This window comes from Triturus cristatus, chromosome 8 (assembly GCF_964204655.1).
Source record: "Triturus cristatus chromosome 8, aTriCri1.1, whole genome shotgun sequence".
NCBI lineage: Eukaryota > Metazoa > Chordata > Amphibia > Caudata > Salamandridae > Triturus > Triturus cristatus.
The window spans coordinates 959,077,309-959,102,096 of record NC_140591.1 but is presented as its reverse complement, the minus strand read 5'-3'; the positions used below and the strand labels follow the sequence as shown (position 1 = coordinate 959,102,096).

Here is a 24,788-nt window from a genome sequence, read left to right as displayed (position 1 = left end):
ACAGGAGCATCATGCCAGAATGAATCCTGCCCTGCATATTTATCCTAGCAGATGCCACCATTTTGTGCAATACCTCTACTCAACTGGAGTACTTTCTACTGGCTAATCAGTAAGTGCTACCTCGTTGGGTAAATGTATAGTGTCTTTCCTACAGTACAGCTGCTTAAAGGGTCAGAAGAATTGTTTCCATTGACCTTCTGTGCCTGTAACTTTGCCACGGCGCCGGGTCCCTTGAGTGAGCTGTCCAACATATTGGGGAAAGGGCGGGAAGCCGTTGCATACCGCTAGTGTATGTGGGGCGGGGCCAAACGGGCGGGGCTTCTGGTCCAGTTCACATGCCTCTTGTTTATAAAGGGTCAGAGTAGGATCTCAGCGGCAGACGAGGAGAAGGAACCTCCTGGTCACAGTTACTACACGAGGATTGCGCTCGAGAAAATCAAAGATGCAAAGACCTCTATCAAGGATTACAGCTAACTTTTCAGTATGGAATGGAGAGAAGGCACATCTGCTTAGCCACGCTCACGAATTCTACACGAGGATTGCGCTCGAGAAACTCAAGGATGCGAAGACCTCCAGCAAGGATTACAGCTATCTTTTCAGGGTTCAAATGGAGAGAAGGCACATCTGCTTAGCCAAATCCTCGCTCATGAATTTTTGGGCTGATTAATGCGTTACAGAATTTGAGCTTCAACTCGGGCACCTGCTTAATTTATATCTGTAAGTGCTTCCTGCTGAGGTTTAATTTTTGTGACAGGAGCATCGTGCGAGAATGAATCCTGCCCTGCATATTTATCCGAGAAGATGCCACCGTTTTGTGCAATACCTCTACTCAACTGGAGTACTTTCTACTGGCTAATCAGTAAGTGCTACCTCGTTGGGTAAATGTATAGTGCTTTTCCTACACTACAGCTGAATAAAGGGCCAGAAGAGTTGTCTCCCGTGACCATGTGTGTCTGTAACTTTGCCACCGCAGCGAAAGCCGCCGGGGTCCCTTGAGTGAGCTGTCCATCATAGTGGGGAAAGGGCGGGAAGACGTTGCATACCGCTAGGGTGTTTGGAGCAGGGCCAAAAGGGCGGGGCTTCTATGCGAGTTCACATGCCTCTTGTTTATAAAGGGTCAGAGACCGATAAGAGCAGCAGATGAGGAGAAAGAAGTTCCTGGTCACAGTTACTACACGAGGATTGCGCTCGAGAAAGTCATGGATGCACAGAGCTCCATCAAGGATCACAGCTAATTTTTGACGGTAGATATGGGGAGAAAAGCACACCTGCCAAGCCTCGACCTAGCTCACAAATTTTTTTGGCTGATTAATGTGTTACTGAATTTGAGCTTCAACTCGGGCACCTGCTTTCTTTATATCTGTAAGTGCTTCCTGTTGAGGTTTAATTTTTGTGACAGGAGCATTGGGCCAGAATGAATCCTGTCCTGCATATTTATCCGAGCAGATGCCACCGTTTTGTGCAATAACTCTACCCTCATGCCCCCGAATTCCATTCCGCCGCGGATCGCGGAAGTTTCAACATTTGCGCAATCTGCGCTGAACGCGAAAATGCCGAAATTTCACAAGTTCCGCGAGCAGAACGGAATTTGCCGCCCACCCTTAGTATAGCGCAGCAGGTGCGATAGTGAATGGACATATGCGGGACGGTAAGTTCCATCACAGCAATATGAGTACGCAATCTCAAGGAGATTGTACAGCACAGTTGGCAGAGCTGCAAGCCCTGATACTGGCACTACAGTATACGGAGCGGGAATTCCCCATACTGATAGTGTGCAATTTGTTTTACTGTGTGCAGTCCTATAATAAATATCTTCTTTACTGGGGCCAAAATGAGTTTAGAGATTCCAAGGGTTGCACAATTAAACATAGATTGTTATGGGAACAAGTGGCAAAACTGAAAGCATGCCTGCCACAGGCTCAAGTTATTCACACCTTGAGTCATCAGCGTGTTGGCATACACGTTGAAGGGAATTCACTGGCAGGTGACAGTTTGAAATGCTACCGTTGCTGTAATCACTCATTCTAGCACGAGGGTAGACGGAGACATACTGATAGCTGTCAATGCCTCAAAGAACGGTTCCTTCATTCTGAAGGGCTTTCCACTCAAATAGTCCTATAAATTAGATGCGCAAAACACACCATATGCGCAAATTCCAGGAGTGGGGGATAGAGTTATACCAAACATGGATCGCAGATTAGGTTTAATACTAGCTGCACAAGAGGGTCTGGGCTCTGCACATGCAGGAGTCACTGCTGCAGTTTTGTTACTGAATCAGTGATTCTGGTGGCCAGGTTTGTCTAAACAAACCAAGGTGTATGTCTTAAAGTGGCACATCTGCCAGCAGATGAAAGGTTCCACCGTAGCACGGCCACCACAAACACCATTACTCATCTCAGACAGACCTCTCGCATGTGTCTATTTGGATCACTGCGGCCCCTTAAATTCGGACGGGGCTTATAAGTACATCTTGGTGGCAGTGGATTAATGTTCTAGATTTCTATGGGTTTGGCCTCAGTGCTGTAATAAAGGATTTGCGAGTCTTCATCGGAACATACGCAATTGGCACGTTACATTCTGACCGTGGCCCTGCATTTAGCTTTCGGGCTTGCAAGGAAGCCATGGCAAGTATGGGCATGGCCTTGCAGTGCTCCTCCCCCTACCATCCCGAGGGAAATTTGGTGGTGAGAGGAAAAACCGGGGCCTAAAGCAATCCTTAACAACAAGGGTATTAGGTGCCAGTGGTAGTTGGGTCAATCACCTATATGGGGTCCAGAGGGCACTAAACGATATGCCAAGAAAATCCTTGGGAGGACGTACCCCCTGTCAGATCCTGTTTGGGACAAGAATGTGGGTACCTGACCTCGATTGTGCCAGTACAGTTGTGGATGTAAAACCATTTGAATTGAATGATCGTTTAGCTGTCTTACAGGAACTCAATGAATTCCGGGCATTACAAAGCAACGTCCAAGTAAAATGCACCACCACTGGGGAAATGAAACCGGTTCCGGCAAAACCCGTCTGGGTTCTGAAGGTTAGGGACCTGATCAGGAAAAAGATCATGGACAAGAAGGAGTTTGGGCCATCCTACAGAACACCTGTACCTGTCCTGGCAGTTCAAGGAAGAAGAACAGAGCTTCTTCCGCATCTTGCCAGCAAAAAAGAAAAAAGATTTGTCTCCATTGATCTGATCAAACCACACAATGTGGCTGATTCTCAACGGCAGGTCATGTGGAGTCCTAAATAGCTGCAGATCTCCTCTCGCTACTATACAGGAAGTTCAGATGGAAAGACTAATAACATTTCAAGACTCCTCTGCGCAAGATGCCAGAGTAGCATACGACGGAGTATGAATTACACTGGTGGAAACAGAACAACCTCCAAATGAAACTGAAACGCAGATTGCAATTCGGCCCAACAATGAACTTTACATCAATGTGCCTTCGCAAGAAGCAACTGCCAGGTCTACAAACACTGCTGTGCTCCCAAAGATAGATCGAACTGTGTCTGGCTACTTCATCAACTTCGATGACTTTTCTTCAGATCCAGGGGAACCAGAGCAAACGCCCCCCATCTCTAATAAAGAACAACTTCGACAATTCTATCTCTGGCTTAAAAAGACTTGGTGTCCCCTTGGTTGCATCTTTGGTTTGCAGTAGGGATCCTGTTCCTGTTAATTTGGCTTGGTATTGTAACTGTATTTTTCCTACTACTAAATGGACATTACCTCCCACAAAGCTCTGCAGTACAACCTGTGAACTTGGTCTTGAAACCACATACGTCATCACACCATGAACAGAGAGACCTGTCCCTAGTGAACAGTTCAGCAGTTTCAGCCCCGGATGGTATAGTTTGGGATAGAGTTTCATATGATGCATTTGGTCCTACTGAACATTTAAAAATTCCTCACATGTTTAAAATTTTAATGAATGACTTTATTACCCCGAGTACACTCTCTGATGATTGGGACATTGGGACTGCAAATACTATGCTCTCAGATTTAGAACAATCTGCTGTATTTTCTTACAGGGAATTGTATGAAAACTCACCTGACATCGACAGTATGTATTGTTACCAGCACTATTGTCATCACTTTTTTCACAGAGCTAGTGTTCCACGCACTGTAAACACTTACGATCAATGAGAACATTGCCTGACACCACCGAAAAGTAGGTCTGCCACATTTACACAGAAATTTGTATACTTAACAGAGTTCAATACATCAGACCCAATGTCATACTAATATAAGCTAGAACAGACAAATCCAACTGCGAAGAAAATGATGCTGACAAATACCAAGCTCATATATTCAGCACCCTTTATCTCCCAAAAGTCTATACAGGTTTCGACTATTGGATGGAAATGATAGACACAAAATCCATCTGGGGGACGAAAGATTGGCAGGGAACAGAGGCTTTAATTAGAGCTTGCCTCATACCGTTGCAGATAATATTCCTGAACAGAAAAGTGCAACAAACTACCTGCTACGGGTTTGCAAAAATTAAAGACCTGAAAACACCACGCATCACCTTACCCATACCTATTGAAGGTATATCAGATGACACACTGATTATTGAGGAGGTAGTGGGTACAATGATACAGAATGGTACATACAATTCTTCAACTCCCAATTGGAAGGGATGTTTGATTTGGCCTATCAACACAAATATGTGTCAAGAAAGATTCAAGGGTACCACCAAAGGGTTTAGTATCCACAGGCCTGACCCAGGCTATGTACATACAGACGACACAGGGATAGTGACTTCTTATAGTGTTGGGAAGTTGTGCCTAGAATGGCTAAAAACCTCAACACTACAACAGGTGAAACAACACGTGTCCCTTCTAGCTGACAACATGGATCCTAGGGATTTCTTGCCAGGTCGTAGGAAACCGCAAAAGAAATGCTTCTCATATGCCATCTACAATGAACTGTGGAAAGTCACCCAACAAGATGCTGCTGAGAGATTACTATATTCACATATGTATTCACTGGGCAACATTGTGTCCTCTGCAATCGACATAATAGAACATGATTTGTCTATCCTACAACATGGGCAATCACAATTTGCATCCATTATGCTTTTAAGCTGGACGCTGCAATCATTGTGTTCAGGCTACATGCCATGGAGATACATTACCAGCACAAATTTGTTCTCAATTTACAATCTGACCGACGGGACCATTGAAAATGGCACGCAAAGATGCAAAGTACACCATGCTGGTCATTGAAAAATTGGAGAAGTAGCCTTTCACAGTAGCTGAGCCACTGTCTACTGAATGGTTAATTCATGGCTAAATCCCAAAGCCAATCACAACATTTCAGTTCCAATACTGACTTAGATACATCCAAGCAGGCAGTATGAAGCGTTAGGGGAAGGGCACATACAGGAAACCTGGGATTTATTGTATAGATATAGGTGCAGAAATAAGGACACTGAAGTTTTCTTAAGTGGTACTAACTGCGGGAAGGCTTTGAGTGGGTCTTTAGTATGCAAAGAAGTGTTGGTTCATGGAACGTGTACTGACTCATAAGCGAACTTATCTTGCTACTTGAAAGGCGCCCCAGCTGCAGTGATTCATCCGGTTTTTGAATTGCTTTGGAATGGAGGGTATTTAGTGCTGAATGATCAGGGCTGTTGTGGAATGGCGCCAGGCATTGCATATCTAATCTCATTAAACTTCAGGGTTGTTTGCTGTAAGCAAGTGTTGTTTCCCCCAGCTCGCACAGTTAGGGAGGCACCACTGTGGCCTTCATTGAATGGTTCCAGTATACGGTTTGATTCGCTGAGCAGACTGAAAGCCAAGTTGTTTCAACAAAATATGGCCTTAACTTCAGCCCGAGACACTTTTGATCTCCAGGTTGCAAGGTCTTCAGCAGAGACACAGGCCCTGGTCTTAATGGACTTCATGATCCATTTCAGAAAAATGGTTCATCATATCATTAACATGTCTGATACGAGTGGGATCGAACACTTCTTTAAGCGACATGGATCAGGTCTCTTAACCACCTTTCAGACCATCTTCGGAGTAATTCCAGCCTTCATACACTCCGTACTTGGAAGCATTTGTGGAGGGCTTCCTTTGGTCCTACTATTAGTAGTTGGCATCCTGATTTTAATACTATTGCTTCGCAATGGACGTCTCAATCCCTCAAGACATGGTGAAAACTCTTTTGGAATGATGTTGTCGTGAGCGTATGGTGTTCTACCTGACTACGCCTCGGCTTCGAGAGCTGAGTGAGCATTGGTTCCTGTCTTCCAGACCGGTCTGACTAGACTGTGTCGTGCTTATGTTCGGTTGACTTTTCTGCGGATTCAGCTGCATTTTGGACCTGTGTTTGACACTTCCATCGGTTTTCACCGCTGGACATAGAAGTGCTACTGGCGCCTTTGCCGGCCCACGTGCGCAGTTGTCCCCAGCGTATTACCATGTTGATGATGGCATTCTTGGTGCCTCCATGGGATGCTTCAGCTCCTGTTGGGAGGGAAATCAACTGTGCTCCAGAGGTACAGACATCGGTATCAGGCATGCAGGCATCTAATTCTTCCCCGGCGGCTAATATGGGAACCACTGATGAACTTCTTTGCTTACTCGACATGATACTGGCGGTTATGGAGGGACTGCCGCCTGCAGATACAATGTTTAGCGATGTTGAGACTTCAGCGCAGGATTCATAAACAATTTGGCCTCTTCTGTGCTGGAAACCGTTTGGCAACTTTTTAAACATTTACCAAATTGAAGGAAGGTTGTGACTTTGTTTTATTTTTCCACTCAGCTCTATATGAGCTTCATGGCATTCAAGCTGCTCAGTGAAATAATAACAAAGTTTAGAGGACCTTTTGAACGCTTTTTTAGGGAAAAATTACTTTTCTTTTATGGACATTTTATCAGGCTGTCAAAAGTGCTTTTTAGTATTTTTTATTGTGAGTAATCTTTATTCTTGTTAATGGCCTTAACCTTAATCATTATGTAGCTTGTTGACATTTTGATGAGGAGTGGGTGTCATGTCCTTTAGGCTAGTCATGTATACTCCTACTACATACATTTGTCCCATCCACACTACAATAACGGTTCTAAACATGTGACCTTTCACCTAGTAGCTTGCTCCTGTCTCTTTGACACCAGGCTCTTACTACTCTATCATAATCTCTGTACCTGATGTACATAAACATGTCCTCCAGGACAGCATAATTATTCTGTATAAGGATCACCACTTTTTTCATCCTTGGCCAACAGCTTTTAAAGATCAAACTTGTTTAGAAAGGCATTGGTGATTGTTTTCAAAACATTTATGATTGTTTTCAAAACATCCATGATTGTTTTAAAAACATATTGATTCTAGAGGAAACCCTGGAGTGGCCAATTTAGTATAAAAGACCCTCACTCCCCCCCCCCCCTATAAATTAGAGGAGAATTCCTTCCAAGCTGACATGGGGTCCTGCATGCTGAATATTCGACACGCAGCAGTATGACATCCCTTGCGGGGTGTGATCCTCAACGCAGAGACGGTTTCCTTCATTTTAAACTATCAGGTGAGGGGGTTGTTCTTCCCTAGGGGTTTCTTGGCTACAGATACACATAGTTACACGCATATACATGCTACACATACAGATCTAGGTTCGGTACATTCAGGCAAATTACTTTGGGTGCACATTTTAGGAATATGCAAGTGCTACTGTTTTTATCTGAACTGCTTATGTTCATCTTATTAACACTATGGTAGATATGTATCTACTATTTACTATATTGGTGCTAGCAATCTCTTTCGTATGTTTCTGTCTCCTGATTGTCGCAGCACATATGTTTTACACAAAGCTGTCGCTAGACCAATAAATACTTATTGAAACGTCCTAATCACCATCCTGTGTATTTTCTGAGAGAAGGCAAGCACGAGTGTCTGAGCGAAACGTACTGTACTGTTTTCGATGATCTCTGAGGAATCAGCGTTGTCATGTTCAGTGGTTGCCAGAAACTACCTACACCACTGTAGAATACAGGGGGATTGTAGTGGCACTGTAGAGCTAGCTGGTCTAGTGGCTGACATGTCCTGAGGGGTGTCCAGAAGCGGTTGGGACACCTTGCCCTCAGTTTAGGTCATCCAAAATGCGCAGGTCCTGGGAATTCCTAGGAACTACACGATGAAAGATTTTAAAAATAGGAAATAACCTGGAACAGGAACAGGAACAGAAGAACCACATGCAGTTAGGGGTGAGTAGATAGGAGAACAAGAGATGAAGCGACCGTGTCAGAACAGGGACAGTGAAAAACAGTGAGCAGGCAGGGAAGTGACATAGGAATGGTCTGAAATACAGATGCCTGATGTGTCATACTGTGATTTATCAATCACCATAAAGACGGGACACGAAATATCACTTGAACCTATTGCTACTCCAGGAATAAAGTCTGGTTTGATTCCCAATGTCTAGAACAAAAAACAGTCAAGAAGACTGAAACAAAAAAATGGTTTTAAACTGTGATGAAAAAAATAATTACATTACATAGTGAATTGAAGATAATATATATATTTTAGATAGAAGGAGCAATACTATAATGACGATTCGGAGCAAATAGTATCAGTAACAGCAACAAAGAATATCAAAATGTTTTTTCAGATTGGTTCATCACAGAAGAGCAAGCAAACAGATTACTTTAAGGTGTGTAGTCCCTGAAGAAATATGGGTAGCCTATTTAAAGGAATGGTACTCTGATGGGATAGTGGACCAATTGAATATGTATAGACACCTGGTGAAGTATTATTGCCCCTTTCCACTGTAAACTCCATAAAAAAAGACAATTACTTGCTCAACTCATCAAGAGCAAGGCTATGGCCTGGACAATCTGCCAGCAATAAAACTAAAATCAAATATTGATGGGTTTGGTTAGGATATTTTTGCAGGTATTTCCAATAATACTGGTTACAGGTTATATCCCGGAAAGTAGGAAAGGAGCAATTATTAAGATAGTATACAAATACATGATCACTTGAACCTAAAAAATACTGATTAATCAATGTGACACATGCTGGTGTTAAATTATTTAGTATTAGTAGTGCAATAACTGAATAACTGGAGTGAGGCCAATAATCTAATTCCAATTCAGCAAGGAGGTTTTAGAGAGGACCATTTTACTATTTTACTGTTCTACTGCTTTAGCCTCTGGTCAAAAGCAATTGGAACGCCAGTTAGTTTGTTTTGTTGGTTTTCCTGGTCCTTTTGATTTAGTTAATGGATGGAGACTATGGAAGACATTTGAAGATATGAAAACGTCATGTGGTTTATTATTAATCTTAAAATAATTGAATATTAGGTAGGGTTGAATTGTTTTATCCAGAACAATTCAAATTGAGATTATGAGAAGTTTGTATCTTAGCTCCAATACTGTGCACACTTTATCTTGCTGATTTACCCCCTGTTTTATCAGAAAGAAAGTTACTGTCATTGAAGATTATCACAACAAAAGAGCGAGGGGCACTGGTAGCACAATGAAGGTCCAGTACCCCTGCTCCTAAAGGGGATTAGTGAGTCTGATCACAAGGGTTGGGTACTTGTTCCTATCGAAAAAAGAAGAAGAGACTAAGAATGCTAATGAGAGACTGGCTGGATGGGGAATAGTATGGAGGGGATCTTCAAAATGTGGAAGGGTGTCATGCTTCATCATCAGGCTTTTTGCTACTTGTGAGGCTGGCGCTGAAATTCTGTCAGAAAGTGCTAACATCAAAATTCCACGGGAATCGAAGATGTGCCCAAAGTCCCTCCACCAGTGCCCGAGTTCACCGACTAAAATTCGTAAGCTCAGAGCAACAGAGGGGGGAAGGGGAAGTGGATGAAGAGAGACTGCCTTGAAGAGGAGATAGTCTGAACTTCTTTTCTTCGTCAGCTCTTATCTCGTCTATTAGGATTGGGGTGTGTTTTCCTGCAGAGGAGAAAAAGATTGAACAAGCACACTAAATAACACTTCTACTTATTACTTTCTTAGTCTATCATTAATATATATTAATCACAATCTATTAAACTTATACCCCAAACTTCTCAAGGCTTAGCTTATCTCTGTAATGTTCAACTAACGATTATGTACACTATTTCATAGCAGATAAAGAATGAAATATGTTAGTCAAGAAACGTTCTGAACTTCTTTGGTTACTCTTCTTGAAATAACCACTCAGTCTCTGGGTTTCAGGTCTGATTATACTGCTGCAATATATGAATTGTCCATCAGTAGCATTAAATAAAAACAGTTCTTACCAGGAATGATGAATACACCAGGTAGTTGATGAGAAAGAATTAGAAACAAACACTACCTTATTCTCCAGAAATTCGAATGGGAATTGGGTTCCACGTGAAAAACTCTAACTACAAGAGTTTTCCCTTCAGGTAATGACTAGAGGAAAAGACTAGTTATCCTCGCACAACTTAAATATTCAAAGGACTCAGGAATGACTGAAGTGTTACACGCGGTAGCGCCAAAAAGACTTATACAAGCAATTACAAAATGTGCATCCAAGCGCCGAAGAAACACTATCCAAATTTTAGTCAGGAGCAGGTTTTCCAGTGATGACAGCTGCGCAGAGGTGAGACGTGACCGGCGCCTCATGAACTAAAGTTGAAGAGCAGCGTTAAAACGTTGTACGTGCGCGTTTTGGTCTTCAGCCATCTGACGCTTGAAAAGACTAGAGTGTTGACTCTTCCTCCCAACATGATCGTGATGGATCCATGAGTTCATAGATTGAGATGTACGAATGGAGTTCAAATAGAGGCTTAATGCTGGCATTGAAGCAGAGTGGTATCTTCTCCAGTGAAGATATTTACACGGTTTCTTGCAAGTCTCATTCTTTTTGGCTTGAACCTTTGTTAAGTTTGTGTTGGCCACTACATTCCTGACAAATGCCCCATGGGCCCCACGAGCGGGCTCTTTAGCGGAGATCTATTTAATGAACAAGCCATGATGGTGGTGCAGGTGTGTGGAGCCACCTAATGTGAGTGTGAGTTAAAATTACCTGAGAGGTATCCTAAAGTGAGTTAATTAGGGGATCCCTTGGGTATGTTAAAGAGGTCAATAATAACTTAGCAGTCAATGCCAGTTAGGGAAGCACAACTGTCTTGTGAATGGAGCATCAACACAGTCTGGTAGATGCTTGATATGTTTCACGCCCTGGTGGACCAAGTGGATCCGTGGTTTTTCTTCAGGACTAGTGAGTGTGGTGAGGACCCTAGTGTGAGCCCAAAAGAGCGGTGTGGGAATGTTGCTTTTTCTAATGGAACAGCATCAAGTCAGAAGGTATATAGAAAATTATTTCCCTGAATTATAATATAGTCCAACCTGGAGAAAAGGAGAAAGAAAAATAGGAGCTCAATAGCACAACTGAGAACAAATTGCTGAATAAGGTGCTCTTAATGAATCACCTCCATATTCTTAGCATCATTACGTCCTAGGTGTATTCACATAGATGAGTACTATATGATGTTTGAATGATGTGCAGCAACTTATACATATGTGACTTTCAACATACTTTGATTAGCATGATCCAATAGACAACATATAACAAACAACATACATAACCAAGTGTTGGTATATTTGTCTTGGCAAAACATCACACCTAAACCATCGTCTTTTAACATCTAAAACATCTCCACAGAGATAATTGTAGACTCATTAGGGGTGCCTTACTCTACCCTTACTGGGGTTATTCAAGACCTTTGGATTTTACTACGGTTATATTTAAAATATATGCATATATGTAAAGTGTACTTATAGGGCTTTCAAACAGCCCTCTTCATTGATTGACCTTTTATTTTCATTCATTTTTTTCTTCCACTCATTCTAACTGTATGTTTGAATGAGTGGACGAAAAATGAGGCTGTATGCCTGGGGCAGTAGTAGCACACTTGAGCCATTGGCTAACTTCACTGTGACTGATGTCATTCTTTCATTTTGCAAGGTGAGATTCACACTGAAAGTAGTTCCCTTAAGTGCAAGGGACTACTATGTGTGCTTTTCTTTGGTTTTAACCATTTTTAGGTCTTGCCTGAGACAGCCATGCACTGTTGCTAGCTAGGTCTTTCATTGACTTAAACTTAAAACATCATCACTATGCTTTCCTTGCTTCTCATTGGTCAGTACGTGCCGGTTTCACTTTCTCTCTTCATGTGTTTATCTCTTCACTGGAGCATGTACCTAGTACTAATTAATTTCTTTATTAGAGTCCTTCCACCTCTCGGATTAATTTCCTTTTTTTCTTGTTGCTTCCATCTGTTCTCATTGCTTCATAGTCATTGTTGCTTGCATACACTCCCCTACCATCACTGTTGTTTGCCCCAATCCCTCCTGTCATTGCTGCTTGTCTCCCTCCCCCTCTCGTCATTGTTGCTTGCCATTCATCATCATTATTTGCGCCCTCTCCCTCAAGCTGTCATTGTAGCTTGGATCTTCTGTCTCCTTACTCCGTTCAATATTGCTTGCACTCCTTTTGTTGATGTTTGCACTCCCTGTCCATTGTTGTTTGCCTCGCCTCCCTCTCCCCTTCCCATCATTGTGGCATCTCAGCAGATGGAGCATGGACTAAGCACTGGGGGCCCGATTCACAGAACTAATTTAAGACAAAATCCTAAACTTACTACCATTTTGGTATTCACAGAAGGCACTTACTCATTTTGGTATTCACAGAAGACACTTACTCACTTCGGTATTCACAGAAGTTAGGAGTCCCAACTTTAGGACTCCTAAATGCCTTCTGTGAATACCGAAAGTCTTAAAATTAGGATTTTTCTCAATTTAGGAGTCCTAAAGTTAGGAGTCCTAACTATACTACTACTAAACTGAGAAAAATCCTAATTTTAAGGCTTTCGGTATTCACAGAAGGCATTTAGGAGTCCTAAAGTTAGGAGTCCTAACTTTACTACTACTAAATTGAGAAAAATCCCTAATTTTAAGACTTTCGGTATTTACAGAAGGCATTTAGGAGTCCTAAAGTTAGGAGTCCTAACTATACTACTACTAAACTGAGAAAAATCCTAATTTTAAGGCTTTCGGTATTCACAGAAGGTATTTAGGAGTCCTAAAGTTAGGAGTCCTAACTTTACTACTACTAAATTGAGAAAAATACTAATTTTAAGACTTTCGGTATTCACAGTAGGCATTTAGGAGTCCTAAAGTTAGGAGTCCTAACTATACTACTACTAAACTGAGAAAAATCCTAATTTTAAGACTTTCGGTATTCACAGAAGGTATTTAGGAGTCCTAAAGTTAAGACTCCTAACTTCTGTGAATACCGAAATGAGTAAGTGCCTTCTGTGAATACCAAAATGAGTAAGTGCCTTCTGTGAATACCAAAAGGGTAGTAAGGTTAGGCTTTTGTCTTAAGTTAGTTCTGTGAATCGGGCCCTAAGTAATGTGTTTGAGTGTCCTTCTACTGGTAATGCTTGGATTCAGGTACTTTTTTTCTCTTGTTGCTTTCACCGTCACTATTGCTCCCTCGTCATTGTTGTTTGCATCCACCCACTTCCTATTGCTGTGGTTTGCCCCCACCCCCTTCCATTTCAGCTTGCCTCCCTCCCATTGTTGTTGTTGGCCTTTGCACCGTTGCTGTTTTGCTGTTTGTTCACCCTCCCCTAACTTGTAATTGTTACTTGTCACCCCTCACGTTGTTGTTGCTTGCCCTCTGGTCATTGATGTTTGCAACCCCTACTCCCAGTCATTATTGCGTGCATCCCACCGTTCCCCTTTCCATCATTGTTGCTTGCCCTCCCATCCTCCAGCCAGGAAAAAGGGTTATGACTTGGCCAGTGCTTGTCACATCATAGAGCTTTTTTTCTGTGTGACTGGGCACCACAGCAGTGCCAGTCATATATATTTGAAGGAGGAGACTGTTAGTGTTTTGTGCTTTTTGCATGTTTGGAGGTTTATTTCTAAGTTGCGTGATTTCACTCATTGCGTCCTATGAAACTGTTGTTGAAGCATATGTTCCCATGTGGTACGAAGTTTGCACGCATGCCGGTGCAAAAACCGTTGAAAGAGAATGTTTACTGATAGTGTGAGCTCCTCTGAAAATAGATTCCTGTATTGTACTGATCGCTGTGTGGCACATAATGCTTTTAATACACAGTGTTGTTTGTAATCTTGTGGTTTTCAGGTTGCATGTCAGGGAAGGGATGTTTGTTTTAGGAACACAAGGGAAACCCACGGGTATCAATGGACCAGGGTAGCTAATGTTTTAAGGAACAAGGGTCCCTAGGTCAAGAAACGACTAATAGAATGGGGAAACCAATAATACCCAGATGATTTGTTCAATCAAAAAATTAAAAGTACATTTATTAATAAATACAAATGAGAAACTTTGAAGTGGGAGGAACCCACACAGGGCACACAACGACAAGTAATGGAAAGTGACTCATGCAGTAAAATGTGACGGAAAATACAAAAATATTAGGTCTCAAAATGCACAAAACAAGACACTTCTGCTCCCACAGTAATTTATACAGAGTAAATACAATCAGTGTGTTGGAGTCAATGACGTTTCAATCCATATGCAATTAACGGATCATCATCAGGACATTCAAAATCATGCCTGAGATGTAATACACAATAGTAACAAAAGGTCACCTGAAATAAAGAGAAAAGATAAGGTAAGAAAGTAAGAAAAAAGGAAAAGGAAATAAAATAAATGGCCAATCTAATTTGTATCATAACAAATTAATGAATGAGGTGTCAGTTATGCAGCCAGTGCGAGAGCAACCATATGCCTCTATAGTGCTGGATACAGTTTAAAGTGCCTAGGATCTAATAAGTAATCACTCAGTGATGCTGCCAGCAAACATGGAAATAGCAAGGATTGCTCACCTAAAAAGGGGCCAAATTCACCCAAAAATAACAACCTACCTTGGTCAAAGTGCCACAGACCAAGTACTAATATTAAATCTAAAACAAAATGAAAGAGTTGTAGACAAACGTAATGGATGCTAGGTCAAAATGACAGCCGAGGTGCGGCCCATATAAATTACCTCAGGGCAAAAGGCCTAACATCGGTCTCAGAGTCAGGGGTAATTGCGTAATAAACCAATATTCCAATAGAACCAATATAAATGGTGCAGGGTCAGCCCAACAATGTAACCTAGGGGAGAGTCAAAGCCAAAATTAGATATTTTGTGGAAGTGTGCTATTACATAGTAATGACTAAGAAATGGGCCATATTAATTACCTCTAATTATAAGGCCTGGAAACAGTTAAGCAACCATGGACCAATGCAGAATACAATCAGCTCTCAGCAGGGCAAAAATAGGCAGTGCGGAAACAGTCCTAGGAGGTATGTTAGGGGAAAAGTGAAAAACAAAAGTTATAAATATATAGAAATAAATGCGGCCACAAGGAAATGAAGCAGTGAGTCTGTGTGCAATACCTGTAATGCAGCGCTCCCAGCCAGGAGTGGAGGCACATTAGTGGCCAAGATGCTGAAGTAGAAAAATTATAGCCCAGGCCAGTGCGGGCTGCAGCTTGTGCAGAGGCGTGCTCCGTAGGGGAATTAACTAGGTTGGACATAGCCAGGTAGTGCCCTACAACATCATAGGTAAGGAGAAAAATTGGCCAGTGGGTATTGACTGGCCAAGATAGTGCTAGTAGAGTAAGTCCGGAAAAAGGACTTACATGCATGCAGAGGCACGGGGGAAGAGAGACACGTGAGCAATAAGCTCATGGTGTACAAATGTGCAGTGGCCAGGCTGGGGAAATAGATGAAGGACACGCGAGTTTTGTGTCAAATAGTAAATACATAGGAACCAGCATGGTCATCTTAGAGTGGCAAAAAAAGTGAAGAGTCAAACTTCTTCACAACATAATAAATAATAATTAATATACGACACGAGCATCCGGCAATCTATGCATACGCAGTGTCTTAACAAAAGTATCAAAAGTGCATACTCTGGTTATCTCTAGGGCATATCTGGATAAATCTAATAAGCAGTGTCATAACAGGGTATTAGAAGTGCCTAGTCTGATTATATCAAACGCATATAGGAATACATATAATACAAAGGATGTACTGATAATCAGATTGGTCACTAAACCAATGTAGGGAGAGTGCTAATTTGAATTCATATCAAGGGGCAAAATCAAGATTGCCGGTTGGAGCATATCAACAGGTACAGGAATAAACAGCATAGGTCATGCAACAAGACTCCAATACATCTACAAGAATATAGTGGAAAGCCAAGAATGAGAATCACATCAAAATAAAAGATGTCCAGTCCTCCATTCCGTTCATTTCAGTGTAAAAACTGTCCGTTCTGGGAAACCATGTGTGTTCTTTCTTATTGAGTACTGCTGTAATGTCACCTTCACCTCTGCATTCAGATACTTTCACAACAGGGATTACTTGCCATTTAAGGTCATTCTTGCTGTGGTTGAGTGTCTCAAAGTATTCCACCAATGGACCATTGGCAGCCTTACAATGAAGGCGGCTCCTGTTTTGGCATATCCTCACACCTACCTTCTGCAGTGTTTGGCCAATAAAATCAAATTACACAGACAAGTAATGGCATAAATTACATTTGCTGTAACACAATTTTAAAAATTAAGCAGTGTGACTTTCACATTATAATGTGCAAATTATTTGGTATATACAGTGAACTCACACATACCACAGATCCAACATTGGCGATGACCAGACATGCAGTTCAGACCGCATAGTTCATTGAGAGGCCGGTTTGTTTAAGTGGGGGCAGATTCGCTCACACCAGATGATCTTTAATGCTTTTGTTTTTTTGGAATACACAAATTGGGTGTTCTGGAGAGAGCTCTCCGCATTTCAACACATTCCAGTGGCGCAATGTGCTTTGCTTCACCTGGCTGAAAATTGGTAATAATGTAGTGACGCATACCAAGTTTTCTGTATCGTATCGTGCTTCTCTCTTGGGGTTAGAAATGCTTCCCTCTGACAATACCATGCTCTTTTCCCAGATCTCTGGACTTTAATTTAGCGTCCATTCTGTGTATTGAATTACCACTCTGGTATTTTATTTTAGATTCAAGATTGCTCCTTCGCTCTGGGCCACTTTGGCCTAGGTTAGTTGTTATTTTGTGGTGGATTCAGACCATTTTTAGGTGAGCAATCCTTGTGATTTCTGTGTTGGCTGGCTGCGGCACTGAGTGATTACCTATTAGATCCTAGGCACCTTTAACTGGATCCAGCACTATAGAGTCATATGGTTGCTCCCACATTGGCTGCATAACTGACACCTCAGGCATTAATTTGTTATCATACAAATTGGATGGGCCATATATTTTATTTTGTTTTCCTTTTTTCTTTCTTTCTCCCCTTCCCTTTTCCCTTTATTTCAGGTGACCTTTTGTTAGCATTGTGTATTATAACTCAAGCATAATTTTGAATGTCCTGATGATGATCCGTTAACTGCATATGGATCGAAACACCATTGACTTCGACACTGACTCTATGTGCTCTGTATACATTATTGTAGGAGTAGAAGCGTCTTGTTTTGTGTAGTTTGTGACCTATATTTGTGTATTTTCTGTCATATATTACAGCCTGAGTCACTTTCCGTTACTTGTTGTTGTGAGCTCTGTGTGGGTTCCACCCACTCCAAAGATTCTCAATTTCATTTATTAATAAATCTACTTTTAATTTGTTATCTGAACAAATCATCTGTGTATTATTTGTTTCCCCGGTATATTCGTTTTAATATGACCTGTCTACTGACCCTTGTTCCTTAAAACATAGAGGGATGTTTGTGCATGAAATATTTTCACTTCTGAGAATCCTTCACTCGAGTTCCATACATGCCCCTGATCATATTGGTCAGCACTGGCCACATCATAGTGTGTTTTTTTTAATCTTTCAACCATGCTGCACACACCAATCCTTAAAAAAATTGACAAAGCTAAATAATAGAGCTTTTTTGGATTGCTGAATGCTCAGCGGCTACTCCAAAAATATATATATATTTTAAACACATGATAAAACAAGATTTTAACATTTAGACTTAGTCAAAAGCCTGTCAGTCAACATCTGCCCTACTGGCTTTCTCAATTGTTGTATTTTTAATGCCATCGATCTGATGCAAAACATTAAAGTGTGTGTGCAAAAAACGTTGTCATTTTCCCATTACACAGCTAGTTTATAATTCATTGCAAGACAAAGGGGGTCTGAAATAATGCAAGCCGATATGACATTTGTTTTTCAGTACAGATTAATGTATGTTTCTTTTGTGTTTCATAGATCATGATTCCACACGAGAATAGGACCAGCGAGACGATGTATAACAAAATGAATATATCCGAGCTGAGCAGCATGGTCCCAGAGGTGAGGTTTATAATATAAAATCCATCCTACAGCGGTTAAGGATTTGCGATAGGGAACACTAGTACCTGGAAATATGTCTGCAGTCTAATAATATGTAAACAAAACAAACTGTATGTCAACATATTCTTTCTAAAACAGAGCAAAAAAACCTAATAATAACCATATGCCTTAAAAATCTGCAAGATACGTGACACGTGGTTCTGCTCTTGGAGGCCCATTTTGCATGTGATTGTAGTAGTGCATAAAATAAGCAGGACTTTCAGTTCTCGTTTAGTCGTCTGTTATTTTATTCAACATGATGATACTCATGATCGAATGGACAGTGTAAGGTACATTTTTGGTAAGTGAAGAATGTGTCTGCTTTAAAAATGTTGACAGAACTCTAATCATATGGTGCAAATTGCTATTGTTCATGTTAAACATTAATGCATATTGCTGTTTGATACAAGTCAATAAGCCTACATTTAAACTGTTTTATGTATGTTATATATGTGGCTCAATGCCATATGTTATTTGGAGCAACTTCATTAATAAACACACATTCGTACATGTATTTCTACAGAGCGAAGGTCGATTACCAGTTTTTACTACAGTATAGCGAAATTGACTAGAGAAAACACTGTTTACTGCGTCTCAGATTGTAACAGTTACTGTACACAGGGAAACAACTCTCCTAAAAAATTAGGACTCTTCAGTGTACTCTACCTGGCTGCATAAATCTAACCTCTTGTAGCCTGGTTTTAGTAAAATAACAATTTTTAACACAAATACACATGAATAAATGTCATGGCATAAACCATATTTGCAGATGCATAGAGTGCAATACGGTATTTGTTACTAGTGTTAAGGGAAGTGAGGAGCATCATGACCCTCTTTTAGCTACACCTCCTGTGTATCTTGGCCCCTGCCTATTCTTGGCAATGGTAATAAATGCCATATTACAATCTGGCCTCCAAATTTTAATTGATACGTTTTAAAAAATTTGTAATTTGAGAGGCTTAGAACTGAATATAAACAAAACTAAGTTTATGGTTTTTGGAAAGAAGGAAAAAGGAAGTCGTAGTATTCATGCCGGGGGCGAGGCCCTGGGCAGAGTACATAGTTTTGATTATTTGGGGGTCAGACTTAAAGACAATTTAGGGTGGGCAAACCAATTGGAGAAATCAAAACTAATTACTGAACACAGATCCAATGCCATTTTAAGGTTTAATAATCAAACAAATTTGAGTGCTATTTCCCCTGCTGTGGAAGTTTACCGAGCAACGGCTCAGGGTGCCGCTCTTTATGGGGCAGAGTTATGGGGTTATGGTAATTTACAGTTGTTAACCATTGCCGAGAACAGCTTTTTTAGAAGGCTATTAGGCTTACCATCTAGTACCCCATTAATCCCCATGTATTTTGATGTTGGAATAAAACGAGTTGCTCACCGGGCCATTTTGAAAACTTTAATATATTGGATCCGACTATGGTCTACACCAGAATTTATAGTCTTTAAAGACTCTCTGGTAGAGGTAATGAACCTTCAAGGAGCCAGGGAAATCCCTTGGGTTAAATCTGTTTCTGGATGGTTTTCCAAACTCGGTATGCAGAACTTGTGGGATGAGCCCAACTCTATTTTAAAATCTGATATTAAACTACTTAAATATAGGTATTGGGCTTATATAAATGACCAATCTGTTATGAATACCCACAATGACCCTGCAACTATTATGTTCTTGGCTCATAAGCACTCTCCATTATTTGAAGAATTTTTAGATTTAATTTTCCCATCTCCAACCAGAAACTTGTATATAAGATTTTGTTATGGAATTTTACCACTGAGAATCATTACAAGCAAATGGTCAGCAAACCAAGAAACTGAAATCTGCCCTATTTGCGACCTGGAACCTGAAGGCGAAAAGCATGTACTGTTTTTTTGCAAGGAGTACTTTTACATACACCGTAAATGGCTAGTTCCCATTTGTCGTAGCATGGCCACAGGCAGTCATCTAGAAGCCTTTAGGATCCTGAAAAGTGATACATCACAAAAAACAGTATTTGCTGTAAGTACATTTTTAGAAGCAATGTGGTATAGGAGAGCAAAAATCCGAAAGGGTCTGGAATAACGAGTTTCGTTGGTTGATTATTTCCATTATGTATTGCAGTTAATTACATGCACTTTACGCACTATACACGGTCACTTTTTCTTATATTTGCACAGCCCTTATATGATATGTGAAGATAGATTTGCTTATGCACAGGAGGGAAATTGTTGCTGGTTCAAACAAATGACTGTGAAGTGAACCTGATTGTCAGAGTAGTCGATACTTGAAGTAATATATATATTTTAGTTTGTTGTACTTTTTATGGGATGTTTTATTGTGTTTTTATAATGTATTTAAACTGTCTGGAGGGAAATGTTAAAATGTTAAAATTATGTACATTATTGCTATTATGAATATTTTAATGAACTAATTGAAATGTTTTTTGTAGTGAGGCTGTATTGGTGTATACAGAACCCAGTATTTTTTTCCCCGTGAATTGATTGTCTGTTTGAGTTTGTTTTATTTTTTGTGTGAACTTTGATGGTTATTTAACCGAATAAAGTTATTCACTCACTCACTCACTCTGCACTTCTGCATATATACAAATTATGCAATGCTAGTAAAAATAAATGCACCCAAATAAAACATGTTATTAAAAAACTAGCGCCATAAAGTTACTTTCATTCATTAATTACTAAAGTGCTAAGTTCAGTTCCTTAATATTACCACAATACATAGCAAGGAAACAATGCCTATTGTCTAACAGATTCCATCCTAGAATCAAGAGAGAGAGGAAAACAACTAGGTCCAGAAAAAAAAGCTTAGTTATTGTGATTCTCCCTGCACAGGCTTAACCCCATTAGCTCTGGATGTCTTTACATATTTGTGTTTATTGTTCCTGCAAATCATGCTCCCTCCTCCCTCTCACCAAAGGTAAAAATACCATATTACACTTTGCGCTTATGGTTCCTCGCAGTCTTAACATCATAATATTACTATATTACTCTGTACATCTGCATATATATATTTTACAAGTCAGTGAAAATTAATGTGGCTCAATAAATTCTGTTATTTAGGGCAAATATGCTAATAAACGATTCCTGCACATTTCTAACTACACTATAGGGGTCAAATTACATGTTATTCCAACAGCACAGCATAACTAGCAAAGGAAACAATGTTTGATGTTTCAAAGAATGATTAATTTTGCAACGTCTTGGTAGAGAATAACAGCACTGCTAATAGTCAGAAGACCTATTCTTTGTGATGTTATCCCAGTGCATGGGTTTAATCCCATTTATGCTTGTTCTGGTTGAATATACATTGTAATAATCGCTACACATAACTAACAGCATGGCATAAACCATATATGCATTTGCACGGAGTGAAATATGTTATTATCATTTATGCTTATGGGATCCATTGCAAGTGGCTTGGTGACTAGATCCAGGAGTAACCGATACCAGGGGTATCGGTAACACTGGGTGGACATTTACCAGAAATTACAAGTGGGATGCTCAGGTCTCATTAAAAATGAGAAATAACCCGGGAATTGTTGAGTCTATTTCTATGATATTATGATATTTAACCCGAAACCTCAAACTGCTTTTAGAACGTGAAGTCTCTGGGTGAAACATCACAGATGAGCAGAGGCACTGTACAGCTTGTAATCCCAATTCATCCAGTAACTCATGTTACTAGACAAATCGGGATTATGGTGTCCACAGAATAAGCCTCTATATCTCTAGCTAGCTGTATCTCAAAATCCTTACTTAGCTCTGGAAACACAGTGTAGCAATTAGCTCCTATGTAGCTGATGATACGCTAGTTACTTTCTGACAATCTTGTCTCCAGTATAACGTTTTTTATTTAGCTTTTTAAATCTGTGTTATTCCAGCCCAGACAACGAAAACGGTTATTCTGTGCCATTCACTGCCTCATTCTATACAGCACCTCACAAACATCTTTCTCTCTCTTTTATGCTTCTTGATTTATCCTTTGATTTTGGTACTACTGATCTTACAAATCCATTCCACAGTATTTCAACCTTTGTATTTGTTCTCTTTACTTCTTTCTCTTGCTACTGTGCCAACTATGTCTTTTCCATTTTCCTCTCTTGTGTAAGTAAAAGTCTGTGCATCTCTGATTTGTCACTTGCAACTGTCTGGAAGAGGCGTGTTGTAGGTGTCCCTTCCAAATAGCAAATCAGTATCTAATGTATCAATGTTTTACTACTGAAATCTGGTTGCAAACATTGATATTTTTTTACAGACACTTCCCAAAGGAAGAGGTAACCCATTTGCAAAAGGGAATGGGACATTTGGGGACCTCTTCCCCTTCCTGTTGCCTTCAAGCTTTTATTAAAAAAAAACATCACAGACATGGTGGTTTGCAAACCCCAACAGCCACTATCTCTTTGATTGCCTCCAATCGCAGTGAGTCAGAATTTGTGACCTACCGTATTAATAGGCATGAGGTAGGATGGTTTCAGAATTGAATTGGAAGTTCTCCTGGCCCACCAGCCTTTACCATGAAAAGACAACTAGCGTCCTTCTTACAGTTATAACTGTCCATACCGCTGCCCATTATATGAATCTTCTTCTATTGTCATTGTTTCTGATTTCCTGCATTATCTAAGTCATATCTCCCCCTTCCGCTTCCTATCACTTTCCGCTTTTGTATCCCTCAACTCATCACAATTGTTGCTTCTAATGTCACAACCTGTTAACAAGCTGCTATTTTATCCCTTATTGGCCCACTACAAGAATGTCTCAGAATGTATCCCCTAGTGAGATTTGAAATAAAAAACAAAAATAGATGCAGCATGCAAGCATGTAGTTTTCTAATCCCCTCTGTCTAGTCCCATGTGAAGAACATCATACAAAAAACAGGATGTCTATAAAAAAATAAGTTGACATTATTTTTTCTTTTTTTTTGCAGTTTGATTGGTTGTTATACATCAAAAAAGTAATAGATACGAATATCTATCCCGAGCTTAAGGAGATCAACAATTCTGAAAATGTGATTGTTCGAGTACCTCAGTATTTCAAAGATCTATTTCGAATTCTCTCATCAGAGAGGAAAAAGTATGTTATTTTGTTTTCCTTACCTGCAATTTTCTGATGCTTCTTGACTGTAACAGAACAATTGAGAACCTTAATCCCCTCTCATCATTTCAGAATACTGTTCATTTTAGTTTAAAAAAACACTTGTCATATAGAATGAATGTTAGTAGATCTTACAGTACTGTAATAGGATGAATTGTTGAATTAATTAAGTATGCAATTAACTTAACACCTAAAAATGTGGATCTGTTAAACAAACATTTTGAAATACATTTAACAGAGGGAGCAGCACAACTAGAAAAATGTATTGCAATGTATTTTCAGCTACATATAATGCTTGTTTGTACGTAGATAAACCACAAACAAAGCTGAGGATGCTGAGGTGGACTAGTTTAAGATGGTAGGTTGGAAATATGCTTATGGTTGCACACAACGTGTGGAACAACTGTTCAGGGAATATTGATGGGAACTCGGAAGGGTAACTTGTGGGGTATGAACCAGTGCAGGACTCATGTCACTGTTACTGGTATTGTAATGCAAGAAAGAATCTAGAGTCCTTTTTTTACAAGCAATAGTTCAAACCTTGCATCTTTGATCAGAAGAGACCAGCGTTTGAGCTCTAGATCTAGAGGTGTCTGCTATAACGCCTTAGATATGAATAAAATGTAATCACTGAAGAATCCAAAGGATTTTTTAGATCAAATAGGGTGGACTGTGAGATACACAAGCAGTAGAGGACAGGCCAGGGACTTAATATTTCCAATGGTGGTGGAACTGAGACCCTACTGCCAAAAACCAAATGGTGCCCCAACATCTAAATAAGGCAGGGACATCATGGGTTTGGAGGAACAGGTGAAATTCTTGTTCTGACAAATTCTAATCCCCCCCCCTTCTTTCTGCATTTTATTGCAAAGGTTTATGAAAATATTTCTGTGGATGCATTTGTGAGTAAAAGTGCAGCTCCTGAAGGTCATTTGGAGGTTAACTGGGGTTATTGCAATTAATTCAACGTCATTGGATTGAATTCCAGAACAAACAGCCTTAAACACTGGCAATGACTGAACCTCTGTCCTTTAGAAATGTTACATGTCTTTGTCATTACAGATAGGAGAAAAGCATATGCAAATAAGTTGAGGTCACACTCCAAAAGGGGAAGCCAGTTCAAACTGCTTGGTTATGTCAACTCTGAATGGTAACATTAGCCATCACAGATGTGTTTTGTCATTTGACAAGTGGCAGTGAGGAATGGAGGGATTTATTTTGGTTGTATCCTGTGTATTGTCACTCACACCATAAAAAGTATTGGTGCGTTTAGCAAGTTTCTGCTTGAAGAAAAGGGACTGTACTCCTATAGTAATGCACATACCTATACATGTTAATTATTTATATGAAGTA

The 24,788-nt window shown here is 40.3% G+C and overlaps 1 protein-coding gene across 1 annotated transcript in view; it reads left to right on the top strand.

Moving 5' to 3' along the window:
• PHEX (phosphate regulating endopeptidase X-linked) overlaps nucleotides 1–24,788 on the top strand; it is a 1,454,229-nt gene that overhangs the window by 775,906 nt on the left and 653,535 nt on the right. The window contains exons 8-9 of the mRNA XM_085622474.1: nucleotides 18,221–18,304; nucleotides 23,269–23,414. Coding sequence (XP_085478600.1) covers nucleotides 18,221–18,304; nucleotides 23,269–23,414 — 230 coding nt within the window. The remainder of the gene's footprint in view (nucleotides 1–18,220; nucleotides 18,305–23,268; nucleotides 23,415–24,788) is intronic.